Source organism: Equus caballus, chromosome 16 (genome assembly GCF_041296265.1).
Source record: "Equus caballus isolate H_3958 breed thoroughbred chromosome 16, TB-T2T, whole genome shotgun sequence".
NCBI classification, from domain to species: domain Eukaryota; kingdom Metazoa; phylum Chordata; class Mammalia; order Perissodactyla; family Equidae; genus Equus; species Equus caballus.
The window spans coordinates 58,393,173-58,405,726 of record NC_091699.1 but is presented as its reverse complement, the minus strand read 5'-3'; the positions used below and the strand labels follow the sequence as shown (position 1 = coordinate 58,405,726).

Sequence of the window (12,554 nt, the reverse complement as noted above, 5' to 3'; positions counted from 1 at the left end):
GATCACTGTTTGCCTAGAGCTGGGAGTGGAGCAGGAATTAACTGTAAGTGGGCATGAGAGAACTTTCTGAGTGGATGGAAATGTTCTAAAACTAGATTGTGGTGATGTTTGCACAAGTATAATTTTTCTAAAAGTCATTGAATTGCACACTTAAGTGAATTAAGCATGATATAAATTACACCTCAAAATGCTGTTAAAAACAAAAATGCCTGGAAATATTTGCCTTCCATTTGGAATAGATGTGTTCACAGACGTAGAGATATGCCAGGACACTACACAAAAACTCCTCTGAAAATATCTCACACACATGAGACTCTGCTTGCCTGTCAGTAGATTTGCTTTCTCTTCCACTCAACTTAAGCAACACTGTATGTTTGTTTTTGTTACAGCTCTTTCCAGCAACTGATCCCGTGGGTACTTTGCTCCAAGTTCCAGAACAGATTTCCGCTCATCTACCTCAGCCAGCTGGGCAGATGCCTGCACAACCAACTCAAGTTTCCCTCCCACCCCCTGCAGAGCCAGCAAAAACAGCTCAGGTAAAGCAAGGATATGCTTTAATTGTCAGCCTTCTGGATAGATGAAGAAAGAGAAGTGGTGAACGCAACATAATGTAATATGGTTGATGAGTGGTAGATTTTGAAACAAGTTAGAAATTCTGTTTTCACTGTTTTAAATGTGTGCAGATACGAGTTTTACAAGAACCGCATAGGTTTTTAAGCAACAAAATAAGTTGATGATGGAAACATTCCAAACATCAAAATTTGGGGGGGCTGATTTCTTGTCAGCTTTGATCATTATTATGTTTAACTTCATAATGCAGCTGATGGAATTCATCCTGAGACTGGAATTGTCAGCTCTTCTGTTTCTTTTTGTTCATTTATGCTTATGTTATTTACTATCTCCAATCCAGTTTTCCTGTATTACTCTTAAGGTAGTTGTCAGATTTTGTAAGGGTTGATTTTGTTGAAATTAAGTAATGTAATCTATAAATCCACTTACTGAGGCATGCACAAACTTCATTAAATCATAGTACACTGGGGCGGGCCCCGTGGCCGAGTGGTTAAGTTCGCGCACTCCACTGTGGCGGCCTAGGGTTTTGCCAGTTTGGATCCTGGGCACGGACAGGGCACCACTCGTCAGGCCACATTGAGTCAGCGTCCCACATGCCACAACTAGAGGGACCTGCAGCTAAGATATGCAGCTGTGTACCAGGGGGATTTGTGGAGATAAAGCAGAAAAAAAAAATTATAGTATACCGAAAGCAGCTGAGGGAATGAGGGCCCCACTGTGAACCCCTCATGCTATGTAGCTCCCACTCCTCCTTCAGGAAACTCAAATGCTGTAAGCAACATGTGGCCTTATGCTCCATGAGGGTAAGATAGGGCTTTCAGACTCTATTTATTAAATATTAGCGGTTTCTTTTTTTTCCTAACATTTTAGATGGAAAGAAATAAAACTGGGAGTTCTGATTTTTTTCTTTTGCACCCCGGTGGTTCATCTTGTGTTCTGCCTTTGGAGAACACTGCTCTGAGCCCTTCCCGTTATTCATGGCACTGACTTTATTTAAAGCCCCAGCATTCCATTTCTGCCCATCATATGGAAAAAGATACAGTTGTCTTCTGAAAACTGATGAAAAGATTGAATTCATTTTCTAAACAACTTAAATAGAATATATATCCTTCAGTGAGCAAGGGATAGCTGTACAGTTTTGAGAGGATTAGTTTAGCCATTAAAAGACCTGGACCCTCCGGTTGGGTGGACTCCTAAGGGGCAGTCAGTTTAGACCTTACCTTGTGTGTTGTCTTATATAGTACACTGGCGTATTTTTTAAAAGGAAAAATCTAGCTTCATGCTTTTCACCCCTGTAGAAAGGAGCAGGGATCTCAAAAATACAAAATTTAAATGTGGCTTTGTTTGGAATTTCATGTAGGTTTGAGAATCATCTTTCTAATTGTGTTTGACTCAAGCTGACATTCAGCTCTTGTTGCTGCCTTGGAATGCATGTCCTCCCACAGCAGGGAATGTCCTAGGGACTAGGCTGACCTCACCTGGAGATGAAGAGAATTGAGGCCAAGTGCACAGTCCTCTGCAGATGACCGTTAATCGCATCCGTGCTTAATAGTCCAGGCACTGACTTTATAACTTTCAATGCTTTTTAGGCTCTGTCTTCAGGAGCAGGTTCACAAGAAACCAAGATCCCAATCAGTCTAGTACTAAGATTAAGGTAAATAGACCTTTTTTTGTTTTCTGAATACTCTGCATATGCTGTTTTCTCTTTGAAAGTTACTCATTTTTCTAATAGTCTGTGCCTGACAGTAACTGGATAAGATTGTGTGTCTTCCCAGCATCAAGTGCTATTTGCTTGCAGGTGTATTTCCCTCAGAAATAATAGCAACAGTGTGAGGACCTGGATGTTAGTAGGTCCTGCAACTGAAACACACATTCTCTTAGTTGTTTTTCCACTAGTAGTGACAAATTTATGCGTTTGCAAGATAGCTAGTTTAGGTTAGGAGTGTAGTCTTTAATTGAGGAAGAGTTTTTAGGGGAGGGCCACTAGTTCGCTTATCTGAAGATTAGTCTTATAATTGTGACCATATAAGTATTGTGGACTCTGAGATCAACTAACCCAAGAATGGAGCACTTTCTAATTGTGATAGATCAAATAAAGGCCTTGTTCTTAAAAGATGAAAGGAAAAACCTCTAAGTATATTTTTGATCCGTCTCTGTTTTACAGCAGGTGTTCTAAATTGATGGTTCATATAGAGAGGCCCTAACAGGTTGCTCACAGGAAGTACGACAGGTGGTAATAGGTTTATTTTAACTCTCTTCCTTTGCAGGTAGTTGGATTAGGATTCCAGAGCTTTCTTGTCAGAATAGCTAGGGCTGTTGTATTGCTCTAATTAGGTCTCTTTCTATTCATAAGTGCATTTGAAAAACAATAAATGTTAAAGGCATCACCTGAGATAGTTCAGGCCTTCTTTAATTATTACTAACATTTTTAAAGAGTTCCACTGAATTACCCTTGACTCATTCCTCCTTCCACATGTGAATTCCTAGTCTTTTTCTCAGTGTGACTATAATTAGAGATAGAGGCAGTAAGAGCTGTTTTGAGAATGTTTTGATTTTACCACTAGGAGCAATTAAATCATGCCATAAGTGTGAAAACAGCAGGTTTGGCTACCTTTCCTTTCCAGAAGCCTGCTCAGTATACCTAGTCTCATCTCAGATAGTTCTGAATTAATAGAATGTCTTAGTACTCTCATCCTATTTTAATTGTACATGAGGAATACTACTTGTCTCTTTTTAAAAATTTGTTTTGAAATCTTATAGCAGTTAATAGTGTAAGAATTCTATTTGGCATGTGCTTCAGGAAGGTGGGGAAGATACTTCTAAGTGATGTAGTTAGCTTTTTGAGAGGGTAATTTTTTAATGGACTATGTTCTAGACTTGTTTGTGGAAGAGGAAGCTGGATACTTATTCTCACTGAAGAGGACTTTGAAGTTAAATGTCTAGAAGAGATGATAGGCACATTTAATCCAGTTTAGCATATTGTTGTCTCTGAAGATGTTTGTGCTTGGCATGCCAGTTAAATCACTAAAGTGACACTGAACATTCTATCTTAATTATTCAGTTTTCAGAAAGAATAGATTGAATAATTATATATTAAGTAGACTATGTATAGCACTCTTAGCTATTGTGGAAGAATACCAAGAAAAAAGAAAATGAAATGCCTCACTTGATAATCAAAGCTAGGTGGGAAGTTGATTTGTTTTATGTATTTAACATAGCTGAAAACAAATTTCAGGTAGTATACATGCAGAAATGTTAGTCTGTGTATACCAGTGCAGAGAGAAAGCAATGTGAGGGAAAAATCACTTTGGGGCAGGTTATGTTGGAGGTGGTAGATGTATTTTAAGCACAATTTCAGTAACATCCTCAAGCATTTGTCAAATAGACCTAAGCCCTCTGCATTGTTTAGGTAAAATGGATTTGGGTCCTCAGTCATCAGGCATGTCTCCCTTTAGACATAATGTTCTAATTTCTCCACCTTCAACCAGACCTGCAGGGAGCCTGGTAATCTCAGTACATGGTGTGGTGAGTGATTGCTGTAACTGTCCCTCAGTGGTCACATGTTTGAATCTCTGGAGTCATATATTAACTCTGCTGCCAGTATGGACCCAATTTCTTTCCCCATCTTCTCTGCCTGCCCAAATCCTACCTATCTATTAAGTCCTATCTAAAAACTACTTCTGAAGTTTTCCTCATTATCCCAATCTATGTATTCTTCATCCTCATCCTCTGAACTCCTGTAGAATTTAGGGGATTATGATGTATTTCATTCTCTGAGACTGCCGACACTCATCACCAGTGTTCTCCTAGGTGCTCTCCTAGGCCTACGGGGTGTGGAGGTGGGAGCGGGGATAAGGGTGAAGAGGGCATCCTGTATCATTTTAATCACCCTCCCTAGGCTTGTACAGATTCCCTCTGGGTTTTATTCATCACCTTAGTGGTAATAAGGATGGGAGTAGGCATATAAGAATCACCTCAAAAGCATGAGATCTTTATATTGCTCAATGGAGAACTTAAGTTAAAAGGGTTGTAGAACAATTAGATGATCACTCTGAGGTGTTTGCTCTGAGGCCTGCAGTGTGAGCTCATTAGGACAAATCATGTGATCTGTCGGAGTAGAGCAGTCTTTCTTGAGGCATAGCTTTCCTAGTATATGTGGGCAGAGTCTGTATTCATAAATTCAGAAATTATTTTACACGTTCTGTTTTCTTTCATAGGAATTCAAAAAAAGAACTAAATGATATTCGATTTGAATTTACTCCTGGGAGAGGTAAGGCATCAAAAACATTGAAAACAAAATAACTTCTGATTTGTTATTTAATGAAATGTGCCATGAAGAGTTTGTCCTTTAGATATATTTTACTTTTAAAGAATGATAAAAATGTTTCTGGTTTAAAAGGTTTGGGGGGGCATATGAATAAAATAAAAATGCTATTTATTTACTACTCACCTCATTTAGAAAACCTAGTATAATACAAACAGTAATGAATATAGCTCTAATTTACTGCTTACTATAGGCCAGGCCTTGTACTAAACATTGTCTCATTAAATTCTCAAAACAGCCTTCTGAGGAAAGATTATGATCCACATTGTATAGTTGATGTAATCAGGGCTTAGAGGGAGGTGACGTGATTTACTGCAATTCACACAGCCGGGAAGAGGTGTAGCTGAAATTCAAACCCAGATCCGTCAGAGTGCCGAGTTCTTGCCCTTATCACCGAACATGGTTGTCCTCAGTGACTCCAGAAGAAACAAGGCTTCTAGTTGCTTCTCTCCCCTGGCTGAAGCTGAGCTCTGTCGTACATAGTTTCTGGCCATGAACTTCTCCCGGGGACAAGACTTGTTTTCTCTCTCGCCTTTGTTACTCAGGGTTCAGATTTAGGAAGTGGCCAGCAGCCAGCAGATCTCTGTCCTGTGTGCCATGCTTACCTCTTCCTGCTGTCTCAATAACATCAGCAACTAAGTATCAAAGAGAGCAGATGCAGATGTACAGAGGTCTATCTGTTTTACTTTTTAAAAGCCAGGCAGAGTCACATTTTAAAGAACTAACTCAAATTGCTGGTCATCCGCACAAGTGTGTGCACACCTTTTACCCAGGGCTCCTCCTGTTCCCTCTGACGGGCACAGTGTTCAGTCCTTGGGAAGCAGCACTACTGAGTCAGTGCGAGCTGAGGTTGATTGAGGATTCTCTGTCCTCATCTTTAGTTTCTAGTTGTACCCACTGCTCAGATTGTACCACCTGGAATAATTAGACATGAAGAAAAGCCCACTAGAATGAAAAGAAAATGATTTTAGCAAAAAACATGTAGTGTAATCCCAAAGGAGAAGAGATTTCAATTTGTTCTCTCAAGATTTAATTGAGAAAAAAGTCATTCTGCTTTATTAACCCTGGAGATGTTGTATGCTCATCATGTCTCAGAGGTCACAGGGCTTGGGTACAGGGTTACACTTGGAATAGGAGTTTCCTCTGAAGCGTCACTGTCAGGTGCTCTTCTGACAAGGGCCCATCTAAATTATACTGTTAGTGAGTTAGCAACTAGCTTGGGTGTGGCAGTGCCGGCACCTGCTCGGAGAGTTACCAGTCACGTGCACATCTAAGAAACAGAGTACTTTGTCTTTGCAGATACAGCAGAGGGTGTGTCTCAGGAACTCATTTCTGCTGGCCTGGTCGACGGAAGAGATTTAGTAATAGGTAACTACTTTGTGCTCTGCCCTTGTGTCCCTGTGTCTCTGTCCATGTACTTAGGACCCAGAAAACCAGACTTTGATTCCACTGAGCAGGTCCAATGGTTCTTGGTTTTGCTGAAATATTGGGGACAGGTACTGGGGACAGTTCCTTCCGAAAAAGGAAATTTCACTTCTGAGTTTGCTTTGCAACCCCTGATGATAGTAAGTGAAAGCACACCCAGGTCTCTGGGAGACTCTGGTAGAAGTGACAACAGAAGTCACAGGTTAAAGTAAGCTTGGCCATATCTAATCCCTTTTGGAGGATGAACTATACCCTTGTGGAGCTAAGGGGGAAGCAAAAACCATTAGACATTTAGTCCTAGAAAAAAGCAGAAGTAAGAAAAGGCACCGTCAGGCCACAGGTACATATTACTAAAGGAAAAGACCATTGTCTAGGGCAAGTCAGCAAAGTTTTTCTGTAAAGGGCCAGATAGTAAATAGTGTAGGCTTTGTGAGCCATGTAAGTCTGTGTCGTTTTTAAACCATTCTTAGCTCACAGGCAGAATAGAAGCAGGCCGCAGGCCGTAGTTTTCTGACTCCCAGTCTTGGGCTTTCTGGTCCATGAATAGGCAAATCATACCTCTTTCAACTGAGTGTCTTTCCTAAGTTAATACAGCATCTTAGGGGCTGGCCCAGTGGTACAGTGGTTAAGTTCACACCTTCCGCTTCGGCGGCCCGGGTTTCGCCAGTTCAGATCCCAGGTGCAGACATGGCACCGCTCATCAAGCCATGCTGTGGCAGGCATCCGACATATAAAGTAGAGGAAGATGGGCACCGATGTTAGCTCAGGGCCAGTCTCCCTCAGCAAAAAGAGGAGGATTGGCGGCAGATGTTAGCTCAGGGCTAATCTTCCTCAAAAAACAAAACAAAACCAAAAAAAAAAGCATCTTAAAGAAAGTTAATTTGACAGCGATTCAAAATTTCTTTGTGCTACTTGGAGTTGAGTTTAAAAGATAACTTTCGTTCGGGGAGTGATTTATCTTTCTGCTTCCATTTTGATTGACATAGAAGATCATTTAAGTTTTTAAAATAGGATTGAAAGTGGATTTACTTAGCTTCTCATTACTTTCTCTGTTTGTTTGATTACAGTGGCAGCTAATTTGCAGAAAATTGTGGAAGAACCTCAGTCAAATCGATCTGTCACTTTCAAACTGGTATTCATCCCTTCCTCCTTATTAACCATCTTACTTTTTACACACCAGCAGCCTCTACATACCAGATTCTATATTCCCTGAGTGATGAGAATGTTAAAATATGGTGAATTGTGTTCATTTAGCCTTCCCAAGACCCTGGGTTGACGTCTGCCTTTGAGTGGCCTCCCTTCCTCTCTCTCTCCCAGGAAACCTCCTATCCCAGGCCCTTGACTAGTCTCAAGAGAGATTGTTACCCATTCCGACTGCAGCTGTGTACCTAGTCCCTACCTTTTCTGGAGACACCTTCATCTGCTTCCTGTTTGTGTCCCAGGGACCTGCCCCTTACTGCCTTCCTTCCCATAGTCCCCATACCAGTTTTAATTGCTGCCTGCAATTTTATTTATCACTAGCCAGTTTCTCATTCTGTTTGGTTCCTAGGCATCTGGTGTCGAAGGCTCAGATATTCCTGATGACGGTAAACTAATAGGATTTGCCCAACTCAGCATCAGCTAAACCACAGCCCTGGAAAAGGCAGCCTGAGGAGATTCCACACGTGTGTATCTCTGTTGCTTCTGTTGGCCTAAACCCACTACTGCCAAAGAACCCAGCAACAAACCTCCCAGCTAGCAGCTTTAGAGGTCTTTCTTTATGTTCTTCCTGCCATCATTCCCCCTTTTCCCCACACGGAAAGAAAAGTTGGATCACCAGTGGACAGCATCCCTTCAAAGAGTTCCGTTAGTAAACTTAGTGCACGTTCCCTCTCTTCCTCCATCTGAGAAGTGGCCCATGTGCCTCAAGGCCCAGGAGGGAGATCTGTCAGCTCATCTTGCCTTACTCCAATGATGGCGCTGGGTGGAAAGTAGCAGCTATATTGGGCTTCCTCATTCTGCCTGTTCTCCCACACCTGAGAGGCTGTGGGCATCTTGGGATAGCTCTTTACCACTGAACTAGCAATTAAAAGTTGATTATTCAGCTGGAGCCCAGAGAATTTAATTTAGTGATTTTTTTTTTTTTTTTTTTTTTTTTTGGTATCTGATGTGAATTCTAGGAACCTTTGTTAGGAAAAAGCACAGCCTCAGATGGAGGCAGCCTAAACTGTGTTCTTGTTTTGTTCATGATGTTTCTAAGCGTTTTGCTGAAGCTGCTCTCAGGCACCCCTCTTCATTACTCCCTCCAGAAAGGGTTGCTAGCCTTAACTTCAGCTGGTGCAAAACATCTGACTGGAGTCGAACTTCAGCCATCGGATCCTTCAAAGTGGAACTTTGGACTGTTTTTAGAGAAAACATCAAGTAAAAGTGTAAAAGTGGCTTGTAAAAGTGAATTTTCCCAGCAGTGGTTTTTGAACAGGAGAAATCGTAACTCATATCATTTTGGAAGTATTTATTTTCAAATCTTAAAAAATTAAATTGAAGAAGAAACTGCTCCTTGATCCTCCCTTGGAAATCAATTTGCCTGGCCTCCAAGTCATGAGGAAATGCAAGGCTGAGATTTCTGCAGCAATAAAGGAGACTCACACTGGGCCGGGAGGTCTGCCTTCTGCCCCCTCTCCTGCACTGACCCTTTGGAGGGGGTCCACACTTCTGTGTGCTGAACCTGACCCAAGACGGAAAGTGAAACCACACGTGCCGTGACTTTTAGGATTTATGAGTAGACACTGTTCATTTGATTTTCTACAGAAATAATATAAATTATTCTTTAGGTTTAAAAAAGAGCACTCATAATGCAATATGTGAATAATCAGTGGGGTTGATTTTTTTTTTCCTACTGTTTCACAGTCAGCCTTTGTCTAATTGTAGGTAGCCCTAACATTTTGTGTATGAAAGGGATACTGCCTTTGTCTAACTGCAAATAGCCCTAACAAATTTTGTGTATGAAAGGGATACTCAATCTGGCCTTAAGACAACACACAAAGATGGGTTTTGGCCCCATGGAAAAGGGAGAGTTCCCTCCTAGAGAATCATTCGAGCCCTTTCCAGTGTTGTTGGTCTGTGAATAACAAGATTGCTTTATCTAATTTTCTCTTGGAGCATCTCTGAAAGCTTTGCCCACAACTGACTTGTCACAGTTTTTGTTTCATTCTGAGCTTGTAGTTTTAGTCATGGGCTGTCTTCACCTGCCCTGGATGCAAAGGCATGTTGGGAAAGGGATAGATGTTGGGGAGGAAGAGAGGGAGTGGGGATTGGGAACAAAGTAGATTAGAGGCACAGACACCAAAGTCCATGGTCCCAGCAGGATTGGTAAAAGGAGGGAGCCTGCTGAACCTGGAGAGAGAAAAGATTGATCAGCTTGCTGAAAAAATATTTAGCTTTTTTTTTTTTTTGGAGGGGGGTTGGGGGGGAATGTGGACAAGGAGGTAGGAATAAGGTATGAAAAAGAGACAGTGTCCCCTTTGGCACAAGACTAATAGCTTACCTTAGAGTCTTTTTGGTTTCAAACAAGCCCATCATGATCTACTTATTTCTGAGTCCAAGGGGTGTTGGCATCACTCTATTCTAGCGTTCTGTCTGGAGGTGGTCTGTAGCCCAGGCTGGGAGGAAGCAGCAGCCCATCCTCCTGTTCAGTTTCTCCAGCTGTCCATTACGTTTGAACTGCAGTGGGACAAGCATGACAATAGAAATGGGCTTGGGCTTTCTCTTTCTTTTCAGTTCATTTTTTGCCCTGCTGGGAATTAGGAGTCAGACACCAAGCCCCAGGACAGTGTTATTTCTTCTGCATGATGAATGGTGGACTCCCTTTGCTGACTTGTGCAGTGATGCTGAGAAAATAAGTGAACAGAAACTTCCCAGGTGGGACAGCACGTGACCTATTGAGCACCCTCGCTCCTTTCCAGGAGTGGTGGTTCGGGGTGCACCTGTGTCCCTGGGTCCCCAGGATTCCCTGGTCCCTGGGGCAGGGACTAACTTAGCAGGTAACATGTGCCAATGCTATTTGTGAAATGTATGGTCTTTCTAAATGACTAATGGATTTATTTGGGTTTTTTGCTTAAGTGTTGAACCAAATTCTAGAGCCAGCTGATACTATTTAATAATCTGGAAGATAGAATAATGGTGTATCAATAAATGGAGGTTTCTCCTTATGATGTATGCTAGATTATGGAAGATGTAAAATATTTGACTCCCCCCCTTTTTTGACTTTGTATTTTGCTGCATGTTTCCTTCATTTTTAATCAATAAAGAGTAAATTGTCTATGGTGGTGGAAGGATTCTTTACTTTAGCAGCTGTTGGTGGGGAGCACTGGGGAGAGGGTCAGGGAATCACTACTAACTTTAATTTTTCATGTGAATAGAGAAAAGCCAAAATGCACATAAACTAAAAAAATGTGTGTATTGATCTACAAATTTTCTAGAAAAGCTTAAAACCATTGTACAGATGGGAAAACTGAAATCCTGAAAGGAAAAGATAAGATCCCCCTAAGGAAATTTGTTTGGGTGCGATATGGAATTCCTTGCATTGATCTTCTTATTCTGATTCTGCTTGTGCCAAATTCAAGCCTTTAGGAGTCCCTTTTGGAAAGTTTGGAGCAGGGCTGAACTTGTCCCTTTTGGCTTTGATGTTGAAGTGGTGGAGTTTCCTGTGAGATTCTAGGCCCATCTGTATTCCTCTACCTGCTGGATAGGTAATCTCCCTAATAATAATTTTTTTCAGCAGAAGGTGGCCTTTGAGCCAGGACGGGACAGATTGTGGGTCCTGGTAATTCAGAGCTCAGGTCCTGGAGCCTTGGAGTCGACAGTGTTATCATCTCATTGAATTTGCTTTCACGATAAGCAAGTTGTAAAAGTGGACTCTGACTCTTATGGGGCAGAGAGGAGGTGTTGGTTACTCGAAAGTAACCATGGTGTTTATGGAGGGAAGAGCAGGTGGGGCAAGAGTAAATAGAGCCTCCGGACTTGCTCTCTAAGAAGGTCAGACCTTATCTAGAGGCCTGATTCCTTAGCTCTGTTTCTTCGTGGTAGAAATGCTCTAGGCAGCAGTTCACGTATTCCTCCTTTGGAATCAGCTCATCTACCCCACTTTTTTTTTCTTCAATAGACTGTTTTAGAGCAGTTTTAGTTTCACAGCAAAATTGAGCAGAAAATACACAGAGTTCCCATATACACCCTGACCCCCCACATGCACAGCCTCCCCCACTCTCAATATTCCGTGGTACATTTGTTACAATTGATAAACCTTCATTACACATTATTATTACTCAAAATCCATAGTTTACATTGGGGTTCATTCTTGCTGTTGTACATTCTCTGAGTTTGGACAAGTGTATAATGACATGTATTCATCATCACAGTGTCATACAGAATAGTTTCAGTGTCCTAAAATCCTCTGTTGATCCCTCTCTCCAGCCCCTCTAGTCCCTGGCAACCACTGATCTTTTCAGTGTCTCTCTAGTTTTTTTCATTTTCCAGAATGTTTTATAGTTAGAATCAAACAGTATGTAGCCTTTTCGGAATGGCTTCTTGCACAGTAATGTGGATTTAAAGTCTCTCCATGTCTTTTCATAGCTTGATAGCTCATTTCTTTTTAGCATTGAATAATATTCCATGTCTCGATGTACTACAGTTTATTAATCCATTCACCTACTGGTTGCTTCCAAGTTTTGACAATTATAAATAAAACTGCAGTAAACATCTGTGTGCAGATTTTTGTGTGGACATATGTTTTCAACTCCTTTGGGTAAATACCAAGGAGCCCAATTGTGGATTATACAGTAAGAGTATGTCTAGTTTTGTAAGAGGCCACCAACTATCTTCCAAAGTGGCTATACCATTTTGCATTCCCACCAGTGAATGAAAGTTCCCGTTGCTCTCTATCCTTGTCAGCATTTGGTGTTGTCAGTGTTTTACATTTTGGCCATTCTATTAGGTGTGTAGTGGTATGTCATTTTAATTTGCAATTCCCTAATGGTATGATGTTCAGCATCTTTTCATATGCTTATTTGCCATCTGTATATGTTCTTTAGTGAAGTGCCCGTTTAGGCCTTTTGCCCATTTTTAGTCAGGTTGTTTGTTTTCTTGATTTTAAGAGTTCTTTGTATATTTTGGGTAACAGTCCTTTATCAGATATGTCTTTTGCAAATATTTTTCCCAGTCTGTGTCTCGCCTTGCCATTCTCTTAACAGTGTCTTTCACA

General features: G+C 41.3%; 1 protein-coding gene across 9 annotated transcripts in view; it reads left to right on the top strand.

Annotated features, from left to right (window-relative positions):
• The window catches only part of OXSR1 (oxidative stress responsive kinase 1), a 99,184-nt gene that overhangs the window by 79,044 nt on the left and 7,586 nt on the right, over positions 1-12,554 (top strand). For 2 of the 9 annotated variants that reach the window (XM_005600818.4, XM_070237980.1), the window contains 7 exons: positions 390-536; positions 2,160-2,224; positions 4,788-4,840; positions 6,194-6,262; positions 7,387-7,451; positions 7,869-7,983; positions 8,479-10,616. In XM_005600818.4, the coding sequence (XP_005600875.1) occupies positions 390-536; positions 2,160-2,224; positions 4,788-4,840; positions 6,194-6,262; positions 7,387-7,451; positions 7,869-7,943 (474 nt within the window). In that variant the 3' untranslated portion in view covers positions 7,944-7,983; positions 8,479-10,616. Of the gene's footprint in view, positions 1-389; positions 537-2,159; positions 2,225-4,787; positions 4,841-6,193; positions 6,263-7,386; positions 7,674-7,868; positions 10,617-12,554 lie in introns of those variants that run through there. The other 7 variants (XM_023620732.2, XM_070237979.1, XM_014731781.3 and 4 more) reach the window with 5 other exon arrangements.